General features: G+C 39.4%; 2 protein-coding genes across 5 annotated transcripts in view; one reads left to right on the top strand and one right to left on the bottom strand.

Annotated features, from left to right (window-relative positions):
* The window catches only part of CEP128 (centrosomal protein 128), a 338,052-nt gene extending 332,669 nt beyond the window's left edge, over nucleotides 1–5,383 (bottom strand). For 3 of the 4 annotated variants that reach the window (XM_045562473.1, XM_045562480.1, XM_045562489.1), the window contains exons 1-2: nucleotides 5,176–5,334; nucleotides 3,151–3,306 (exon numbers count right to left, since the gene is read on the bottom strand). The gene's annotated coding sequence lies outside the window, so the exon portion shown is untranslated. Of the gene's footprint in view, nucleotides 1–3,150; nucleotides 3,307–5,175 lie in introns of all 4 variants that reach the window. The other variant, XM_045562464.1, reaches the window with a different exon arrangement.
* Nucleotides 5,384–14,844: 9,461 nt separating this feature from the next.
* Nucleotides 14,845–23,347, top strand: part of TSHR (thyroid stimulating hormone receptor) — a 136,944-nt gene continuing 128,441 nt past the window's right edge. The window contains exon 1 of the mRNA XM_045554681.1: nucleotides 14,845–15,268. Coding sequence (XP_045410637.1) covers nucleotides 15,099–15,268 — 170 coding nt within the window. The 5' untranslated portion in view covers nucleotides 14,845–15,098. The remainder of the gene's footprint in view (nucleotides 15,269–23,347) is intronic.

The following is a 23,347-nucleotide window of genomic DNA, read 5'->3' as shown; positions in this document are numbered from 1 at the left end:
TGTCCAAGATATGTAATTATTGGTGCCATGGAATCTTTTTTTCCATTCCTCAAATAGTTCACACTCATCTCACCTTACGCCTATGCTAGACTTACCACCTAGAATGTGGAATACTCTTTTCACTCCTTTTCCCTTGACTAACTCCTTCTTTTCCTTTAAGTCTTGACTCAGAGGAAATTTACCCTAGAAAACCTTCCTTTACTACCTAACCCTAACTCTGGACCTGATGCCCTCTGCTGTGTGGATACCACCACGGATACCAACTAGTAGGCTGTTATTTGTTTGTTTTCCCACTAGACTCTAAATCTCAACAGAGAATGTGTTTATTTTGTTCATGGTTGTATCTCATGTGCCTGGCATGTAGCAGGAAAATTTCAAATGAATTTACAATTAAATTTTCCTTATTATCCTGTCTGATTAATCCAGAAACAAATGTTGAAGTACAGGGCTTTACAAATAGCGAGTACTAATTAAATAATTGTTGGATGAAGAAATTCTTGTGGCAAATGGCCTAGATTAATGATCTTAAGTCTTCAAACAATATGAATTGAGCAGCAAAATAATATAAATATGAATACTTGATAATGTCTCCTATAAACAAGATAAACATTTCAAATTCATTTTAATGCATGTGTTAAAACTTAATAACTGAATCAAACCTAGGAGGTCAGCTCATTAACTTGAATTATTGTGAGCCATTTTAATTTATGATAGTCATTTGCAGCTAACTGCATTCCTCAATTATTATTTATTTGTACTATAAAGCTCTAAACTCCATATTACCTAGACTCTTTGTCATCTGGGTCCATTCTCTGTACTATTTCCATGTACCAATTGCTGTTCATAGAAAAATCCATTTTTGCCATTTTTAAAGCCTTCACTCTCCCACCATCAAGTTTTTTCTTCATTCTATAACCTATAAAATGGCTATCCATTTATTCATTCTTTAAAATAATCATAGTTCACTTCATCCACAATGTCTCTCTTCATTCAAAAGAACCTAGCACAGACTTAGCTTTAATTCACCATCCATTCATCCATGAGCTCATTCATTCATAAGCATTCATTCATTCATTCATTCATTCACAAACACCTATTTCATGATAAACCCTGTACACAGAGTAGATTCTAAATGTTCATCAGCTAAATAAATTCATGTAACCACAAATACTCCCATTTCTCAAACACTCCAAGTACCAGCACTGTAGAGATCTATGTTAACAGAATTTCAGAGGTGTGTACATCTGATAAAGGCCTGATAAGCCTCTTGGAGTCATTCATAATTACTGATAACAAGACACCAGAAACAAGGTTTAAAAGCTAACAGAAAAATTCAGGAAAAAATTGCATTATATGGGCACAAAAGGATTAATCAGCCCTTTACAAGAAAAAGAACAGTCCAGCATTAAAAGGCACAAAGGATGTACATACAAACAATTCACAGAATTCAAACGACCCTAACAAGTGTATAAACATAATTTCACTAAAGAAATGCAAATTAAGATAATAAAATATTCATGTTTATCTGTTTTACACAGATGGAAGCAAAAGCTCTCATGCTCAAGGTTGGCAAGGTTACAACTTGTAAGAATATTAACAATAAAAACTATATTAGCTTTTCTGGAGAACAACCTGGCAATGTAAGTAAAAATAAATAATACACATATGCTTTGACCAAGAAATACTACTTCTATGAATATTATCCTAGAAAAGCAAAAGATATATGTATACATCTTAGGTGTAGATGTACACACAAGAATTTCATTGCAGCATCATACACAGTTGTAAAAATTCTTTTAAAAAAGTACAAATCCACTGATGAGGAACACATTAAATGTATCTCATTACCAAGATACTACACAGCAGTTAAGAGACAAGGTAGAATTTTATGTACTGACATGTAACAATACATTGCTACAAAAAAACAAAAACATACTAGAAGATAATATGAGTACATTGAAACCATTTGATATTAGAATCGACCCCAGGACATGACTACACAGATAATAGTGAATCCACTCTAGATTATTTTTATATTATTCCCAAATGTGTAGAGATTATGCAGCTGAGAATTTCTGGACCAGATTATCCTATTAGGTTCCTCCAGCTGTAAAATTCTTTTTTTTTTCCCAAGCCAGAGTCTCGCTCTGTCACCTGGGCTAGCGTGCAATGGCATTAGCCTAGTTCACAGCAGCCTCAAACTCCTGGGCTCAAGCGATCCTCCAGCTTCAGTCTCCCAAATGCAGGGATTACAGGTGTGAGCCACTGTGCCTGGCCTCTAAAATTATTTAATCCTAAGTATTTTGTACACCATAGATCTTACACATAGTGTTATTGGAAGGCCCCAGTGTGTCTCCCTCATAAAGTGCCTTTTATCTATCAAATTGCAATACAAGATGCTAAAAAATGTCCAGAAGTTTATATCCATGTTGCAAAATTTAAGTTTTTAATGCCATACCCTTGATTATCAATGACAATTCATGTTTAACATGTTCATTTTACAGAAATCACAAATTATAACTATCTCTGACCTCAGTAATAATGTAAGGACTATTTATTTTGAAAAAAACTAAGACAGATAATAGAACTCTTTGAACATTTAAAGAGATAACTACAAACCATGCTGGTATACTTATCCAAAAATGCTAAATATAAATCAAATCCTACTAGAGGACAATTATAAACAGCAATGAGACCCCTTTGCAGTGTGCAGGACTGGGCTGTGGAGCCAGAACACCTGGGGATAAAGACCACTCTTTCAGCTCCAGAATCCCAAGCAATTCAAAGTAGCTATGTGAGCCCCAACTGCCTTCTTTGTAAAAATGAAGATAAGCAAAATAAAAGAATTATATATAATGCCTATAGAAGGTACCTAATAGAGTGCCTGGAACAAAACAGATTCTTGAATATTTGTCTAATAGAAATAGTTGCTTCATTGCTGCTATTGTTAAGGTTGTAAACCATATCTCAACTTATTTTGTTCATCTAAAATTTTATTACATTGCATGCATAACCACCCTATGTTATTTTTATACTACATATGAGAAAGGGGCTCCTTGACCCCAAAAGTCTATTTGTTAGCATAGTCCTTTCCACTATAAATATGGAAAAATTAGTTATCTCAGAAACTCAGGGAGAAAGCATACTTACAAAGCACACCCCCAAAACTCCGTGTTGCTCTCTTCTGAGCTTAGTGCTCTTCTTAGGCACGTAGGTCTGCCTCCTATCATTTCTTCATGAGGTTCGGGGCAAAAGGCCTAGTCAAGTAGATGGTCTTTGGTTGCCCCTACACTTTCCCCAAACCACCTACAGATAAATAAAACAAGAGTGTAAAACATACCTGTAACTTTAAACTTTTTTAAATAATAAAATATGAAAATTAGCTCACCCTCCCTATGTACAGATTATATAGCATATCACAGAACAGAGAAAATGCTCCTAGGGTCATCCAAAAGCCCAAGTGACCTCACTGGAATCCCTGACATCCAAGAGCCCAGCCAAGATATCCCTCACTGGTGACTTTCACACATGCCTTGTCATCCCTTGGGCTTGCTAGATCATGCTGCAGTGTGAATAGTAGCCCAAGTCTAGCCAAAAGTAGCATATCTAACAGTTAGTAAACTAAGTCAGGTAATGAAATTAACACTTACTTCTGAATGTAACAGCCCAATTGTATTTCTAAGGTAGTCTAATACTCCCAAAAGAAATATTTTACAGGCTGCCCAGTTTTTCCACATTTAGTACTGCAATTAAATAAATAAAAATGAAATGTCTTTGGTTGCAGGAAAGAGCTGTGGATAGAAATATTTTCAATTCTTTGTGACTGCTTTCAAAGTAGTCTATAAGAATCCACAGAAAGTCGTCCAGAGAATTGTCAGTTGTCCACATAAAAGGTGGATCTGGGAATTTATTTATAAGCCATTTCAAGAAAAAAAGCTATTCTGGAACAATTAATCAAAACAAAGTGTTGAGTGGCAGTTCAAAGTGATCCATGTTATGCAATGGCAGAGAAGACATGCTGAGAAGACACAGGCACAATGCACACCTTACTCTTCTAACAAAGCAACAAGCTTCTTCATGAGATGAGTCATAGGCACAACCAAATTTCTCTGTAGCAATGTGAAAGTGCCAAAGCTTTAATCAGCTCTTTGTCCTATCCAATATAGTAGTCACTAGCTACATGTGGCTACCGAGCTCTGGTCAGTCCAAATTGGCATGTGTTATGAATGTAAAATACATGCCAGATTCTGAAAACTTCGTACTATTTGAAAAAAAAAAGAATATAAACTATCTCAACAAGTTTTATATTTACTACATATTGAAAACATTTTCAAACTATTGTTGCTAAGTAAATTATTAAAATTAATTTCACCACTTTCTTTTTAATGTACTACAAAATTTTAAATTACCTGTGTGGCCCACACTGTACTTCTATCAAATAACACTGTTCTGCATAATTAATAAAAGTAAAAAACAAATGCTGAGCACTTGCACAGTGCCAGGCACTGTGCTAGATACTTCGCATAATACTTAGATCAACGCTGCAAAGTAAAATGCTGGTCAAGTTTTACCAGACGTCCGCATAATAGACTAGCTCCATCAAAACAATAAAAGATGCAGCTGGGATTCGATGCCAAGTATTCCTACGAAATAACTGTAAGGGATTGCTAACAGCTAAGGTTGAGGCAACTCCCCTAACGACATAGGAAAGACAGGTCACCGATACAGTGTTCCCAAGGGCAGCAAACTTTCTGTGACTAAAAAACACGTGAAAAAAACATCAAGTTACATAGCAGGACAGGCAAGCAAACGTCAGACGGTTTGGGGGAGGGCCTACAAAAGGAGTCCAGTCCCCTAGACAGCTAAAGCGTCACAGATGCTAGCGGCAGGGCAAGCTGCTCCCAAAGGGAGGACAACGGAGACCAAATTCACTGGATAACTTGGCCAGGACCTGAATGTGGACACCCATGCCTAGGAGGGAGGCCTCGGGATGCCAGGCACGCCGTCTCCCCCTCACCTCGGCACACACTCCACCCACCCACAGCCCCATCCCAGAGCTCCGCGCAGTTGTGGTGTCCCCACCCCAGGGAAAGGGGGAAGTGGGACCTAAAACGTCTATGGTACGATAGGGAAGTGGCAGAGAAAGAGCAAGAGAGGCGGTGTGGGGGCAGGTACCTGAGACAGAGGACGACCCCAGGTCTTTAATGCCGGATCATCGCCGAGGCTCCACCCGGCTCCCGCGGCTACCGGTGACCCAGAAGGTGCAACTAACCAAATGCTGCGGCGCAACCGACTCTGGTCTCCCCAGCCTTGCAGCTATGGCAACTTGAACTAGCCGCCCAGCCACAGCGAGAGTACAGGACCCCGCCGCTACCGCCGCTTGGCCCTCTGGGAGTTGTAGTCCATGTCCGCCTGAAGAACAAAGCGTTACCAAGGGAGAGAAGCCCAAAAGAAACTGCAAGTCCCAGAATGCCACAAAACTGGCCTTCGGGTAATTTTTCCGGAAGAGGCCGGATTAGCGGGCACCTGAGTCCCTCGGCCGCGCCCTCTCGCCCTGTTCTTAATGTTTTTTTAAAGGGCCAGTAGTCTCTGTAAGAGGCAAACTCCAGATAGAAAGTGAATTAGCAGCTGCCTTGGCCGTGACTGTAATTTTACTCCTTCGAGGACAAGAAAGGATAATTTCTAGCAGTGAAATGTAAAAGTCTCCTTAATACCAGGACCCAGTGTCTTGTTCCAAAGGTTCACAAATTTTTAGAACTGGAAGAGAACAGAGATTATCTAGACAAACCTTTTAGACCTGGAAGGGTAAGTGACTCACCTAAAATCACACGGTTTAGCTCATTCATGACAAACTAAAAGTAGAGTCTGAGGCTGTGAATTCATTACTGCGGCTACTTCAGTCTAGGGTGTCTTATTCATTCTAGAATATGAAAGAAATATTTTTACCACTCAGGGAAGTTTGTTTCAGTCATGGAGAGGTAATAAAAGCCTTAAGAAAAAGCTGAACTTTGGAAAAGCTAAGAAGAAGCAACAATAAAATTAGTCACGTGGATGGTCTTTTTCTTCTACTCTGCCGAAAAGGCCACTGACCCTTCCCTCTCAAGGCTAAAATCAAACTTTACCTCATCCGTGAAAGCTTTCCTGGCTACCTCAAGAAGAGCTAGATCATGTTAAATGACAAGGGTTCCCTATTCTAATAATTCTGTACTGTAAAAATCCATTTTCCAGTTTGTCCCCTCTAAAAAGCTTTCTCTTCTCACTCTTCTCACTTCCCCTTCTTCCTTCTTCTCTCTCCCTCTTTCTCTTTCTCCTTCTTTCTCTCTCTCTTTCTGTCATGTACACAGATACATAGAGTCATAAATAATTAGCACACAAATTTGATACTGTAGAATCATTCAGGTATTTTTTCTGGCCAACACTGAGAAGTAAAGGCCATTTCATATCCAGTTTGAACATAAAATAATTCTTCTAAAGTTCTACCTATGTATTTGTATCTATCATCAAGCTGCTTGTTCAAAATTGTTACTCAGGAATACACTCCACCTGACACAGAAATTAAGAAAATTCAGAACAGCCAGAAACTTCCCCCACATGCATGCAGAAGCATAATAATAATTCCATGCATTTGTTAACATTTTAATTTTCAAAGCAATTATATTCATTCATATAATTCAGCAAATGAATGCCGGATCTTTCTAGGATCCAGACATCGTATTAGATACTGAAGAAGCAGTGGTAATGAGGAAATAAACAACATAGGTCTTCACTCAAGTTGCTCAGAGCCAAATGAGAGAAAAAGACTAATAAATTATTACAAAGCTGGGTGATAGAACACTGCATAGGTTTCGATGGAAAATCATAAAAGAGGAACTTACTGAGGAAGTGATATCTGGTGAACTGTGGGAAAAATGACTACCAGAAAAGCTAATGTAACCTCGAGCTGCATTCATAAAACTTGATTGTCCACAACCTCTCTTCACTGGCTCAACTGTATTTAAAGAGTTGGATTCAATTCTGGGGACACCATTTTTAAAGTGATATTAAGCAAATAAAGCAAAAATCAGAGGACACAACTGGGACCAAAAAGTCAAAAATCAAATTTGAATTTATTGTAACCAAGAAATTTTTAAATACATTATTAAATTGATAGCAGCTGCTTGCCATATGGTGCACTTGATGCACTCTCAAGTGACAGATATGACATCCAGAAAAAAATGTAGTGAAGTCAGATCACAGAATCTTTCTCCTCTACTGAACAAAATAGACAAAATAAGTTAAAACCAACAAAATAGATTTTATACAAAATTGTCTTGTAACTCCCAAATGATATTTATTACTTTTAATTGATATGGCCCACACATGTTATCCAACCATAACACCACACTCCAGCTGAATCACCTGAATTTACAGTTGGAAAAACCCACAAATATTATCATTTGCAATACCCTTCTTTTGCAAACCATGTAAGTAGGGGCACACAGAGGTTACATGATATATCAGTTTACTAGGAATGCCATAACAAAATACCGCAGAATGGGGGACTTAAATGTATTTCTCACAGTTCTGAAGGCTGCAAGTCCAAGAGGAAGGTGTCAGCAGGTTTGGGTTCTCCTAAAGTTTCTATCTTTGGCTCACAGATAGCCAGCCATCTTTTCTCTGTATTCTCAAATGGTCTTTCCCCTGTGTGCACATGTACCTGGTTTCTCTTTCTTCTGAGAACACCAATTATTTGCATTAGGGCCCCATCTTATGACCTCATTTAACCTTAATTACCTCCTTAAAAGCCCTATCTCCAAATACAGTAACATTGGGGGTTGAGGTTTCAACACACGATTTCCTCAAATTGTATCAGGATTAGTGTCATCAATGATCTTTTCATTACATAATACCTTGATAGATGTAGAGGTGGCAGATAGTTTTGGCATGCCTCCCCCATATCACCCCTTAACTGGGAATGATTCTACCCTCAGTGTTGGGCCCCCAAAGCCTTGTTTATGTTATACAAAGCTCCTACCTCTTTCACCCTGGCTGATTAGACAAGTAGTAGACAGACACCTGAAACAATTTGAGTCAATCAGGCTCTTTATCCTTTGAGAACTTAAAATTGGACTCAAGCTCCAAATTGGTTGCCTGAAAAGTCTTGCTGTACAGGTAAGAGCTGAGGCTGTCACAGTGAGGTGGCCATCTTCATCTGTGTTCAAGAAGAAACTGATGAAGCTAATCTGGAGAGAGAGAGAGAGAGAAATAAGTAAAGCAGCAAGAGTAAACTGTGCAGCCACAGAGGGAATTAGCCTAAGAGAATAGAGCCCTGTTCCTAACAACTTCCAAGTTCTTGGCTCCAGTCTCTTATTCCTACTTATAGTTCCTGTAGTTGTTTTCCATGATATAGTAGAGGCAGCTGGATGGTGGTTCAATGCGCAGATACTAGACTCAGACCACCTGGATTCAAGTTTTAGCTGTAATACCTACCAGCTACATGACCTCTGTGCCTTCATTTCCTCCTTTTCCAAATGTGGATGGTAAGAATAGCACCTCATGTGTAGAGTTGTTTGGAAGATAAAATAAATTAATGCGTGTGAAGCACTTAGCCCAGTGCATAGCTCATAGTAAGCACTCAATGTATGTTAGCTGATGTATACTGTGATATTCTAAAATGTTAGTTTAATGAACACTGGGACTTTATTATTTTGTTCTAGATGCTTAGGACAAAAAATATACCTTGTTGTCTTGTGATGATTTCTCTCCTGAAGCTTAAAATAAGTTCTGTTGATTGAAATGCAAAAAGGCTTGACTAAGATTACATTGGCGAAGCCTAACAGTCCAGCCTGTGAGATCTGAGATCCACATCTGATTTCTTGAGCAGTTTTATCAGAAACGCTTGTGAACTATACTAAACATTAAACACCTAGACAGGCTAATCAATAAAGAGTCCTGGAATGGGGCTAGTCTAAAAGCATTAGCACGATCACCATAACCCAACTCGTCTACAATGGATAATTGTAGTCAAAGGAAGACAGCTATTACATAAGAAGCTGCAGATGGCAGACAGAGGTAGTGCTAATTTAAGGAGAAGGAACAGAATTTGTATATCACCAATAACTTGCAAACTCAAACTATGATGAAACAACAGCAGAGTGATTATGTTCATGTGACAGAAAATATGTATTTGAAATGATAACCAAAATTTTCTTCAAATATTTATTTTTTTCCCTTTGGCTCTCCCACTACCTCCATTTCAGCCAGCTAAGCTGTTCTGCACTCATGGCCTTAGAGATGGGATGCAACCACAGAAAGCAGAAAGGGAGAGGAAGTGAGGGAGAAAAAAAAAGAAGAAAGAGAAGTAGTCTCCTCCTGGCTTTGAATATTAAACATAAAGATTCTCAGACAGGACTGGATATGGAATCTGTAGGCCCAGTGCAAAATGAAAATGTGAGGCCCTTGTTCAAATCAGATTAATAATGTCATTGTTGACAACAGCAGTGCATTAAAACAAGCAATAGGCCCTTCTGAATACAGGGCCCTGTGCAACTGTGTGGGTCACAGACCCATGAAGCCAGCCCTGTTCTCACAAAAGAGTCATGATATAAGCAAAGGCTTGGAAGGAAATATTATGAACCAGAGCACTCCTCTAAAAGAAAAGATTCCTGACGGGGAATGTGATAACAAACAGAGAAGAAGGGGGTCCTGGAAAAGGAGAAATAGGAAAGGAGTGTGGAGGGAGGGGCAGACCTGAAGGTGTGGGGGGAAAGTCCATATTCCTGGCACACCCTCCACTCAGTAAAGCACTATTGATAACCTGAACCTAGCTGTCCTGCCCATTGGCATCAGGGGAGGATGTCATTTCAAAAGCAGCCTGCATTTTGCCTGGTGACTAACCAACCCAAGTGATAACCACCTATATCATTAGATTTTGCTTTGTTCCATCTGGCCACCACAGATGGTCAAGCTCCCTTGTAATATCACAGGACAATTATAAGTCATAAGAAAGAAGGCACCAAGTATGATGTTAAGGGTAAGGTAAAAGGGAAATCCCCAATATGCTGGTATGGTGGGACTGAATGGAACTACTCAAATTTCTCTCTCAGTCAAGACAGTGGTGCAATCCACTCTCTACACCAGCAGGAGACAATCATAAATGGTTGTTGACTCTTTCTACATCAAGTTTTCAAGCTTGTCTAAGAAGCAAGTCTAAGACAAATCAAAATAAAAAACAAGATGTTGCAACCATGGTATTGCCCACTTCTCAAAGAATCATCTTTAGCTATTCATTGTGTAGAAGCATAATTGTGTTGATCACATAATGTTCTTTTCAGCTACATACCTGCTGATTATAGATAGTTATCACTGTCAAGAGCATCACAAATATAAAACACAGCAATTCCTATGCATTTAGGTCAAAATGAGCAACTATTAATGTACTAAACCAAAATTGTAAAACACTTTTAGTGTACCTAAGTAATATGGCTTATGCTCAACTTTAGTGAGTACCTTTTGAAAAAAGATCAAACACACAGAGGCATTAATTGCCAAACACCACTTTCCGATATTTGAACCATGCTAATGGTTTTTCTACAAGGAAAATGTAGTGTTCTGTAACTATTCTCATTTATTTGTTACATTTAAAAGGATTTTTCGTGTGTGTTTAATAGATCTGAGTGCACACACTTTTCTCTTTATTTAAACTGATCATAAAGATAGATCATCACCTAATCTCATGTGTTTATTTGCCCCAATTTGAAAGTTGTGCTAAGGAAAGAAAATTTCCTTATTGATTATCATAGCAATTTGTTGAGCAGGCTATTAGAACACCATTACCCTGAAGGCATGTTCCAATTTACTAAATTAAAACTGTGTATGCATAGGAGTTTTTACCTATGTTATGATCTCCACTAAGCCAATTTCATGCTGTCTAAATCTTGATTTAAAATGTTACAGATTTCAGCATACCACTTCTGTTCCCAGCAAAGATGGAGTAACAGAGACAAGATTTACCCTCCTCCCAGAATCAAACAAAAAAAACCAGGCAAAATATATAATGCAATGCTTTTCAAGACAGTAGACATCAGACAAAGAAGGACAGTGATCCCTGAGAGAAAGGAAACAAATAAGGCAACTCTTATGATTGTCACAAGTTACTGCCTTGAGAGAGTTTCCAGGCCATGGTGCAAGGAAAAGGAACCCAGGCAGAGCCCAGTGGATGCTCTGAATTGGGCAGACAAAGCAGAGAGTCTGGGAAGACGAAGGTAGCTGAAGTTTGCAGGATAAACTACAGGAGAAAAGAGAGCTGTGTAGAGATAAAAGTCCAGAGCACTACAAAAGGTCTCCGTGGAATATTCAGTAGAGTACTAATCATTACCCATATGTGAAAAAACTGAGGCTGTTGAAAGAAGTGTCTAATGAGATTGGAGGGCATAGTGCCTGTCATTCACACAAGACCAGGAATAGTCACTCTTCCCACCAGTGAGACTGAAACCCCAGATAATTCATGGAGCATTGGGTAGGGTACCCAGAAGGGTCTTGCCTCAGGAAAGGGGAATAATTAGCTCTAGATTAAATGCTGCTTTGGTCCCACCTAACAAACCTTAAAAGCAGGATCCAAAAATCCCAAACTGTTTCAAAGTCATTTAACCACATATGACAACAAATGTCAAGAATATTCATACAAATGCAAAAAACCCAGCACTAAAAAGGGTAACATTTCCAATGTCTGCCCTCCAAACAAAGATTATTAGGATGCAAAGAAGAAGCAAATGTAATTCATTTTAAGGAGAAAAATCAACCAATCTAAGCCAACTGAGAACTCACAAAAATATAAGAATCATCAAACAAGGACATGGTTATAGGTTGAACAGTGTTCCCCCAAAAAATATCTTGAAGTTTTAACACCTAGTAGCTGTGAATGTGACCTTATTTTGGAATAGGGTCTTTGTAGATATTTAAGTTAAGTTGAGGTCACACTGGATTAGTGTGGGCCCTAATCCAATGACGGATGTCCTTATAGGAAGAGGGAAATTTGGACATAGTGACAAAGAGACACACAAGGAGAACACCATATGAAGACAGAAGAGATAACACAGTAACGCAAGCCAAAGGATTTCAAGGATTGCCAGCAACCGATAGAACCTAGGAAGAATCAAGGAAGGATCTTCCCCTAGAGTCCTCAGAGAGAGCAAGGCCCTACCAACATCTTAATTTCAGACTGCTAGCCTCCATAACTGTAAGTAAATTAATTCAAAAAGTTACATACAAACAAGGAAAACATGAAAAAAAAACCCAAAATGAACTTCTAGAAATGAATATCCAACTTATAAGATGAAAACTAAACTGGATTAGATTAGTGTCAGACTAAATATTGCAGAAGGAAAAAAAGAATACTGAATATGAAGACATAGCAAAAGAAACTATCCAAAATTAAAAATAAAGAGAAAAATAATTTTGTAATGAAAAAAAGTATTGATACTCTCTTTATGCGACAACTTCACCTTATGTAAGTGAATCAAGGAAAAAAATCAAAAGTATTTTAAACTGAATGAAGATAAAATTATCAAAACTTGTGAGATGTCTCTAAAGTAGTACTTACTGGGAAAGTCTATAGCATTATACACCTATAAAATTATAAAAGAAAAATGGTCTTAATGACCTCAATCTTAAGAAACTAGGAGGAAAAAAAAGGAAAAATTAAACCCAAAGTAGACAAAGAAAGAAGTCAAAGATCAGAGCATATAGCAATGAAATAGAACATGGAAAAATAATTAATACCACTTCCACACAGATTCCCATGGAAATTTGATGAGGAGGGAATATTTCTTAACTTATCCTGTGATGGAAGAATTAATTACTCTGGTACCAAAACTAGACAAAGAAATTACAGAAAAGAAAATAACAGGCCGGGTGCGGTGGCTCATGCCTGTAATCCTAGCACTCTGGGAGGCCGAGGCGGGAGGATCGCTCGAGGTCAGGAGTTCGAGACCAGCCTGAGCAAGAGCAAGACCCCGTCTCTACTAAAAATAGAAAGAAATGATCTGGACAGCTAAAAATATATAGAAAAAAATTAGCTGGGCATGGTGGCACATGCCTGTAGTCCCAGCTACTTGAGAGGCTGAGGCAGAAGGATTGCTTGAGCCCAGGAGTTTGAGGTTGCTGTGAGCTGGGCTGATGCCATGGCACTCTAGCCCAGGCAACAGAGCGAGACTCTCTCAAAATAAATAAATTAATTAATTAATTAAATTAAGGAAAAAAAAGAAACGAACAGACTGCTATCCCTTGTGAACATCTATGTAAATTTTCTAAACTGAACTTTAGCAAATCTAATCCAAGAATATATTTTAAAAAATAATAAATACATCATGATCAAGTAGGGTTTTTCCCTGGAATGCAAAGTGGGTTTAACATTCAAAAATTGATCATTATGATTTATCCCATTAACAAACCACCATGGAACCACCACCACAAGCAATATTTAGAACAATTTCATCACTCAGAGAGTTCTCTGGTGTTCATCTGTAGTCAGCTTCTCCTCTGAACCCCAGGCCTTTGCAAACTGATCTGTTTCCTGTTCCTATAGTTTTGCCTTTTTCAGAATGTCATATAAATGACTTCATCAACATGAATAATTACCTATAAATAGATAATATTTTTGAGTTTGGCTTCTTTCACTTAACATTATGCATTCAAGATTTGTGCATGTTGTGTGTATCAGCTGTTCATTCATTTTTATTGTGGAATAGTATTCCATTGTGTGGATGTATCAGCGTTTGTTTATCCATTACCTCCTTGAGGGACATTTGAGTTGTTTTCAGTTTTTGGTGATTATGAATAAAGCTTCTATAAACATTGGAATGTACATATTTTAAGTGTACGTTTCAATGAATTTTGACCAATGTATACATCCACTTAACCTCCAGCCTAATTAAGAGTTTAGTTCTCCCGTCTTTTTGTAGTCAATACCTCTTAACTTTTATTCTGATTTTTATCATCATAACTTTTTTCCCTGTCCTAGAAGTTCCTATAAAAGGAATCATACAGTATGTAAAGAGTTGGTATTCCTTTTACCCCAAGAGGAATAAGTAAGCGATTGAAGACTTTCAAGAAGGAAATTGGCACAATCTGATCTATCTTTGCAATTATCTGCCTGGCTGCTGTGTGAGGAATGATGTGGAGATGATGGTGTGCCATTTAAGTATTCTTTTTCTTCCCATCACGGGCAATCTGTTTCAATACAATTCTTGGACGGACCAGAATTTTCAGGCGGGATCCATTCAGGGAAGCGTTTCTGCCGTTCCCGGTTCTCCGCAGCAGATGGCCCCAGAGCCCAGTTCCTGGCTTGCCTCCTGGCGTCGCCGGCTGCAGTGTGTGGCCGGCGCCTCCAGGCGACTCCCGGCGGCGACTCCTGCGCGAGGTGACCGCGGGCGCGTAGCAGTGCGGGGGGCGCAGAAGTTGGGGAGCGGCGAGGAGCCTCCAGGGGTGTCGCGCGCCGGCTTGGCCGCACCCCTGGCCGGCCAGGGCTGCGTGCCCGCCTCCAATTCTCAGCAGTGGCATCTTTGGCCAGAAGAGCTGAAGTTCTGCAGGAGGACACTGGTCCGCCCTGGGACAGTCCACTCGGCGGGGACTTTCTCTGCACAGAGAGTGCGTGCGGGCGGGTCCCAGGCAGGCAGCGCTTTTAGGAGGCTACCCACGGGGAAAAAAAGGGCTCTTTGGGTTTAAAGAGAAGGAAAGGAGGGGGCATCTAAACTAGGCTTTGAAGAGAACAAATAGGAGGGACGCGTGGGGCGGGTTGGAAAGCAAAGGGGACAGCCAGGACCGGTGTTGGGTGTCAGGGAACAGACGGAGCGGGCTGCGTGGCTTCAGCCAAGGAAAGTAAAGCAAGGAGGTTTGTTTGGGCGGAGAGTTGCCTAGGGAAGCGGAGCACTTAAGAGCCTCTTTTCACCCCTCTCCAGCCTCCTCTTCAGTGGTGAGATCACAGCCCCTTGGAGCAAGTCCTTCCTCCTCTCACCCCTCCCGCTCGCCGTCTCCCTCAGCCTGGAGGAACCCGAGGCGCAGAGGGCTGAGAATGAGGTGATTGCGGAAGATGAAGAAGTAGCCCTGGGGGCCCGTGGAAAATGAGGCCAGCGTCCCTGCTGCACCTGGCGCTGCTGCTCGCCCTGCCCAGGAACCTGGGGGGAAAGGGGTGTCTGTCTCCACCCTGCGAGTGTCACCAGGAGGACGACTTCAGAGTCACCTGCAAGGACATCCACCGCATCCCCAGCTTACCAGCCAGTACGCAGACCCTGTGAGTACTGGGGAGAGGAGAGGGTGGGACCCAGAGGTCAAGGGCACCTGGAAAGGTGGACAGAGTGCACAAAAGCAACTTGAGAACACACCAAAGTGGGTGTGGGGGTGGTGCATGAGTGTGTTTCCCACACTTGGGAAGATATCTTTGCTGACAACTTCATTATTTGTAACACAGGAAAAGGTAACAAAACTTTGGTATAAGATGACGGTGAGTTCTTTCTAAAGAGCTGCTGTTCTGCACTTTGCCCACTCCAAGCCCTGGCTGAATCTGTTTCACTTGAGCTATTAATAAGATTAATAGCAATTCAAGAAATGACTTTTTTGATCTTTCCTTGGGAAATAAAATTGAAAAAAAAAAAGACATTTCTTCTTTTGGCTTCTCTAGATAGGAAATCATCTTAGCACTTCTGATTCATCAAAGAGTTGATAACAATTTAATCAGGGGCCCTTTTTATAATGAACTGTTCATACAATGTGTGTAAGATACTTACTCAAGTGTGAACTGCCAATGAAATAGTACATACAGAACCCCCTTTTGTAATAGGCATGGTAGAGGTATAAACAGATGAAATTTAAACATATGAAACATATATATGTTTTTATCTGCAGGTTAAATGTTATCAATTTAGAAACTTGATGTTAAATAAAAGTGTACACATATACACACAATTTGTTTCTTAACAGAATTTTAAAATCAATGATTATTGAAAGGATGATTGTAGATAAGACCAAGGGGGAAAAAAGGCTTTCTTGATTGGTTAAAAATAGAAAGAAAGAATAGTAAAACAACCTAGGTAGTTAAACTCAGTTAAGGAAAGAAAGTGCAGATTATAAAAGGAAATGTTTTACCAATGAAAAGAAAGGGTGAAGTTGCACTTTAAAATTTTCTCAAGAATTTAGCTCATAGGGACATTCAACAGTAGATGAGAAATATTTCAGCACAAGTACTTACTTCTATGCTCTGAGATACCCTAGTTTCTTAACTCACTTGAATTAATTAGTGTAATAACTTCCAGTGTTTCATTCTCCATGTAGCCACCACAGAATAAATTATGTTCTTATCATCTTCTTGATTAAACCTCTACACTGGTTCCTCATGGCATCCAGAATAAAATTGTTTTGTACAACCCACAAGATCTTTCAAGGCCTAGTCCAGTCTTTCAAACCTCAATGCTCCTATTAATAATTTCTCTGAGTTCGCACTCCTACTCAACAGAACTTCTGACACTTCCCCCAAAGTTCCCTGCTGTCACAGCTGCCCTTGCCTTCCCTACCACATTCTGTCCCCTCTACCTAAAGCACAGTTTCCCCTTTCTTCATCTGGCTAATGCTTACTTCAAAGTCCAGATTCCCAGTCAATTCCTTCAGGAAGCCTCTCCTGACCCTGACCCCAGGCTGGGGGAGCTACCCTCTTTCCCAACTCTATTTGGTGCATGAACCTGACCCTATCCCTTAGATACTGTGTGCTTTCCTGTAACTTGTTATTTATTTGTGTGCCTACCCAAGGAGGATATGAGCTCCTCTAAAAAAGGACCCTGTCATTTAACCCTGAATTCCTCCAACCCAGCACAGGGCCTGGAACTACTTAGATGCTCAAAGAAAGCATAAGTGAATGAAGGGAAAAATGACTATGCTGGTTTCAGATTGTCCACTGCGTGGTGGGAAGAAAGAAGCCCCCAGACTTCACTTCCTCGGAGACTTCTTTAACAGTGGCAGAATTTCAAAAGTCAATGAAGACAGACGTGGTTCTGAAATGCAAAGGAACTCAGAGTCATCCTGTTAAAAATTCCATCAAATATTGATGGAAAAGGATAATGTTGTAGAGAAAGCAATGGAAAATGAGTCAAAAACCCAGCATTCTCTCCATCCCTCTCTCAATAACTGTGAAACTGTGTGAGATAATTCATTTGGAAGGACCTAAATTTCCTTCTTGGTAAAAGAGAGGCTTCAACTAGGTGCTTTCTAGGTGATCTCAGGATGCTGATGAGATTAGTCTGAGGGAAGCCACTGGATCACAAAGAGTAATTGGATAAAGACAGCAGCAAGGAAGATCAGACTTTGGGAATAACAGGGAGTGAGTTTCTACGTTCTGATGAATAAAGTTATCCTGAGGTGGGGAAGAGAAAATTGATGAAAAGTAAGGGGAAAGTATGGAAGTGTTCATTTGAACAATGACTGCAACCATCTGTGACAGTAGCAAAGTGACTTTCAAATCTTTTGTGACAGTAGAACTCTTGTCAAAGCAAAGCTTCTGGGAGCAGTCAAATATGTAAAGCTAACAATTACATTGTGCTTATTTATGTGGGTCCCTGTTCTTAGCACTTTGCAGGAACTCACCCATTGAATCTTCATCAAATCCAACTAAGTAGGTGATTTAATTATCCTCATTTTATAGATGAGAACACTGAGGCACACACACACAAATGAAGTGATTTGCTCAATGTTGCACATCTTGTAAGTGGTAAAGCCAGGATTTGAAATAGTACATCATCAACTACAGATCTGCACCCTTAAACTACCACCATCAGATGAAAGTGGGTCTCACCCTACCAGATTTCTCCTCCGTGGACATAGACTTTGGAGAAAGAAGTTTGAAAACCAGTGATATCTAATAAATCATGGATAACCCCGGAGGCTACTGGTCAGATGCAGGAACTCAAAAAGTAGGAAATCAATGGGGAAAGAAAAGGAGGGAAGGAAGGAAGAAAGAGAGGGTGGAAGGGAGAGAGGAAAAGAGGACTGTATCTAAGTTATAGAAGGCATTCCCTGCCAAAACAAACCAAATCTTTGTCATTAAAATGCTGTTCTGGATGGTAATACCTTTCCCAAATCTACTTAAATGACACAAGATTCATTGCCAAGGCATGTTCTCTCTTAAATCTTATGTTATCCAGAATGTGCCTCTTTTTAAAGTTTTTGAAGACCCTTCATTGGTTTAAAATGTAAGTTCTTTTGTTCTTGCAGAGTTGTTTGCATTACTTCTACAGCCTTCACCAAGACGCTCAGTAACCACTGCTTAGCCATTTTACAAATTATTATGGTGCTGAAAACAATTCTTCCTAAGCCTTATCTTCTACCCATATATTATGGCACTGAAAGGTAAACAGATCTCTTGCTGTACTACCCATACACCTGCCCCATGGTCTTATGGTTGGGTAGGAAATAATTAGTGACTGTCACTGAAGAAGTGGTTCTGAATCTTTTCCTCACTTCTCCCCTCCAGAGGGGCACGAAAAACACTTTTATTATGACAATGGCTTTAACTGGGTCAAAGGTGAAAAAGAGCTGATATCCCTCCCCCCATCCCCGTGGAATATTCTAGAATCTTTGATATGCAGGTAGTCTGAAAAAAAAAATTACTCTCCCCAGTTGAGAATTACTGATTTAAGGCAACTTAAATGAAGCAAGAGAATACAATTAAAATTTTAAGTGTTGGCATATAATTGTAGATCATATTACCTCAAAACCAAGGGTAGCCAGATTGACCCATTACCCTTTCTCATTCAGAAGGTTGCCATTTGTTGCCTCCATGCAGTAGACGATCATCCCTTCTCTGAATGACAGACAGGGATTGACAGCCATTCTGGATTTGTGTGGATTCTTCCTCAAGAACTTCCTGACATACCTTGCCTTGTCCTTTTAACCTACCTGCTTTCAGTTTCATGATGGCAATAATTGCCACCTCTACCTCCTCTAAACCCGCTGCTGTCAGGAGTCTTGGGCTTCAATGAAGTAAATGGTTTGTCCACCACACATCTGCGTGCCTTCAGAAGTGTTTCTGAAGGAGTTGTCACTGCTGTTTTCAGGTTCTGTTTTTAGTTGTTTGCATGCTGCGTCTGTGGCTCCAACTGATGGGCTATCCTAGTGTTTTCTAAACCATAGACAATCTTTCATCATCTTTGGGATTTTTGCCATGTGTTCTACCTGTGTTATCATTTACTGAGTATCTTTAAGTTGATTCACTTCATTAACTGAAAGAAGCTTGTTTAGGAAAGTTTATATCACAACTATAAGTGGAAAATTAGCATGGCTTTCTATAAATAGGAGGTAGCCAGAAAACTAAATACAGCAAAAACAAAAATGTAATTAAATCCTAGCAAGAGACTATTGTCTATGAATGCATTGAGAGCCTAAGGCTGCCTTCTCTTTGTTAAAAAGGAAGAGTAGGAAATGTTGAGAGGTATTAAAGAGATAACAATCCAACATGTGTCCTTGGTAGTATCAGGATCAAAAAACAATAGAAAAAAATCACTTTCTCACTGTGCGATTCAGTATTAATGCCATGTGGGCACTCCACCTAACATAATCTCACGTATCTCCAAGTCATCTTTATTACATGCTTAGGGAAATGCGGATGTTTTTCATATTTCACAATGGTTTTAGTCACAATCAGCGGTTACAACTTGAATAACAATTGATTTCCAACCCTCTGCTTCAGCACCCACAGGCTCCCTTAAGACTCTCCAACACTTTGTGACTTATACAGGTGACTGCATTTCATGTTTTCAGGCTCCTATATATATGGGGGGGGAGAATGTATATATAGAGAGGGAATATATGTACATATGTATATTTAAATCAGTCAAGGTATTTGATTGTAAGTGACAGAAAACCCACTGTGTTTAGTTTAAGGAAGAAAGAAATATTCTGAAAGAATAATGTGTAATTTACAGAATCATTGTAGAACCAGGCTTTGAAAATAGGCCAGGACCCAGGGTGAGCAGGGAGTTGGAGCCACAGCCAGTTATCTGGTTATGACAATTCCATGGGCAATATCAACACCACAGCCACTGGACATCTGTGGTCCTGTAGCTGCCAGACTGTCTGTGTGCTGCCACCAATAATTTCTCAACTCCCCTTCCCTCTTTAAATGACCAACCAGAGAGTGATATTCTATATGGGATCATCTGATTGGCTGGCATAAGTTACCTACCCTACTCTAGCTGCTGGAGACAGGAAGAGGAAGGATGTCCCCCACTGCCCACTTTTGGTGTCTGTAGTGGGAAATGCCCAACTGAGTCCTGCTAAAATTACACACAATGGGGAATTCCCCACCAAAAAGGGGCTATATGCTCTCTACATTGCTCATCACTTTCTTCATTCTGCAAATGTTTATTGAGTACTGGTTATATCCCAGACACTGTGTTAATTCCCGATTTGATGGAGAACACCACCAATGTGTCCCTGTCTTCATGGATCTTACAGTCTAGTGTGGAAGCTAAATATTGATCAAATAATCACATAAACATATAATTGTGTAAGTGTGCTGACAGTGTTCTTAGTGGGGATGAAGGGAATTACTTACTTAAACTGGGGTTCTTAGTAGGGATAGAGGGACTTACTTACTTAAACTGTCTTGGAGCTACCTCCTGAAGAACCAATAGGAGCTGGATATAAGGAGTTGCAGGGGTGAGGATGGAGGGTGGAGAAGCAATGTTCCAAGAGCTTTGAAGAATTCTGAACTGAAAGCTGAAGGGCTTTAATTTATTCACTTGGGATGAAGAATTTAATCAACAAAGAAATTTGTTACCACTTCCTTAATAACACAATACAGGTCAACGTGAGTTTTGATGTCCTTGGGGGCAGCTCAGTTTTTATGTACAAAAAACACTTATTGGAGGTAACTGGTTTATAAGCAAATATTTGATTTATTGAAGAAATAAATGGAAAACCTAGTTTTTCCTTGAGTTTTCCGTATACTTATTATTTTATTTGCATATCTAATTAATTGTAACAATTGCCTTTAAGGAGTATTTTATCATTTAATAATACTTTAATAAGTAATTTAATATGTAACTTAGTAAAATAATAAATCATTTAAATGAACACAAATTTATTTTATTTTCAAGTAGTTGAATGCTTGAGAAAGCTTTAATTAAACTTTATAGGTACCGGGAATCCTAAGTTTTTAGACGTCCCAATGCTATTTACGGGGACAGGACAATAGAGTGGTTCAGAGCCCACTCTCTGAAGTGAGACCATTTGGATTGAATACCTTGGTCTACTATTTCCTAGACATGCTTTTGGGAATGTTGCCTATTTCTCTGAGCCTCAGTTGCTTCATCTATAAAATAAGGATAATAGTAGTGCCTGCCTCATCGGATTGTGGAAAGGTGTGAATGAGTTAATACCATTAAAGGATAATTTTCAAAAAAAGGTAAAATCATAACTCTCACACAGCTATAAATTGAACACATGTTAGAGATTTTTAATGAACTTATTGATGAGTGCATATTAGTTTCCCAAGGCTTCCATAACAAAGTACCACAAATTGGGTGACTTAAAACAACAGAAATTTATTCTTGCACAGTTCTGGAAGCCAGAAGTCAGAAATCAAGGTATTGGCAGGGTCACGCCTCCTCTGAAGGAACTTGGGACAAATCCTTCCTTGGACCTTCCTAGCTTCTGGGGGCTGCTGGCAATCCTGGGCATTCCTTGGCTCATAGCTGCATCACTCCAGTTATTGGATTTAGGGCCCACCCTAATTCAGCCTGACATCAACTTCACTAATTACATCTACAAAGACCCTATTTCCAAATAAGGTCACATTCGGTGGTTTCAGGTTGATGTGAATTTTGGGGGAACGCTTCAACCCACTAGAATGAGGAAACTGGTAAGATATTACAACAGGTTCAAAGGAGAATCCACAAAATAGACGTATTTATAGATCAGGAATATTGAAGTGAACATTCAAATGTAGACAAAACTACCTTCCTCCATGGGGAGAGGGAAGTTCGTTAAAGCTCTACCATACAGGACAGAATTTGCATGTCTGTAGACAAAATTATTTTGTATTGCTAAGTTATCTACAATCCAGAAAGTTGTAAAATAGTTTCTATGTAATCAGATTCAGAAACCTGGAAGGGTGTGCTTGCGTAATTTCCCATTGAAACACGTTTTTTTTCACCCTATAATACTGGCTCCCAGTAAGCACAAAACACGTAAAACTTAGTAAAAACACTAATTTCCTTTTCAACTTGCCATTTCAACTGATTCAAGTTGAAATGGAAATTTATACATACATAAAATACATAAATTACTCAATTATACATTTTAAATTGGAATAGCAAGGGCAATCAATGTATTAGATATCACAATAGGCCAACTTCTCTTAATATAAATGCTCAAAATATCAAATATGTATTGATTATTCTTAAACTCAATGCAAATTATTAATACTATGGGTCTGATTTACATTCTCATTTCTATTCTTAATTCTAAATTTTCCCAAGCTAAAAAATGTTTATTACTTAAACAAATTGATCTCCCTTCCCTAGTGAACCCCAGGTTCCTTCTGGAGCCATCCACTGGCTTACTAAGCTCCTTATAGTTAGGATGCCCTATCTAAATGGAACCTCCTCTTACACCTGCAGGAGAAAAAAAGATTATCTTTTCTTCACCCATCACAAGGTTCATGGCTGAGAACCCTATGACAAAAGACAGATTAACAAGAGAAAGCATAACAAATTTATTAAATGTAAGTTTTATGTGACACAGGAGCCTTCAGAAACAAACACCCAAAGAAACAGGGAGAATGGTGTATTTGTATGGACAGTTGTGCAGAATTATGATGGGAGGACAAACGGGTAGGTTCTAATGGTAAAACAAACAAACAAACAAAAAACTGTGTGTGTTGCAGGGGGAACTTAGCAAGGCATGTTTGTTCAGATTCTTCTCTGTGTCTCTGTGTCTCTGTGTCTTCATTCCTTTCCTCCAGCTATAGGGAGGACCACTCTGGAATGATGATCTTCTGACCTACTTTAGAGGAAGGTCAGAGGATTCTTTTGTGGCCTGCTTCAGGGGAGAAGGGTAGGAGAAGGTCAGAGAGAACACCTGCTTCTGCTGTTTTCTCAAATGCCACGGGGCCATACTTTGGGATAGTGTGTCCTGAACGCCATCACATCTATCATTCAGGTGTAATTCATAGCATCCTTTTCACTCTCAAAGGGGTCCCAATTTTGAGAATAAATTACTCATAGACCTTACTAATAGACCATGAAGTTCAGAGGCCTGTGGGATACACTGGGACATGCTGAGCCTTCTTTATTGCCAACATAGCTAGGAGTCTATACCTTAA

This window comes from Lemur catta, chromosome 1 (assembly GCF_020740605.2).
Source record: "Lemur catta isolate mLemCat1 chromosome 1, mLemCat1.pri, whole genome shotgun sequence".
NCBI lineage: Eukaryota > Metazoa > Chordata > Mammalia > Primates > Lemuridae > Lemur > Lemur catta.
The sequence above is the reverse complement of the archived record's forward strand: the minus strand, read 5'-3'. Positions and strand labels throughout refer to the sequence as shown.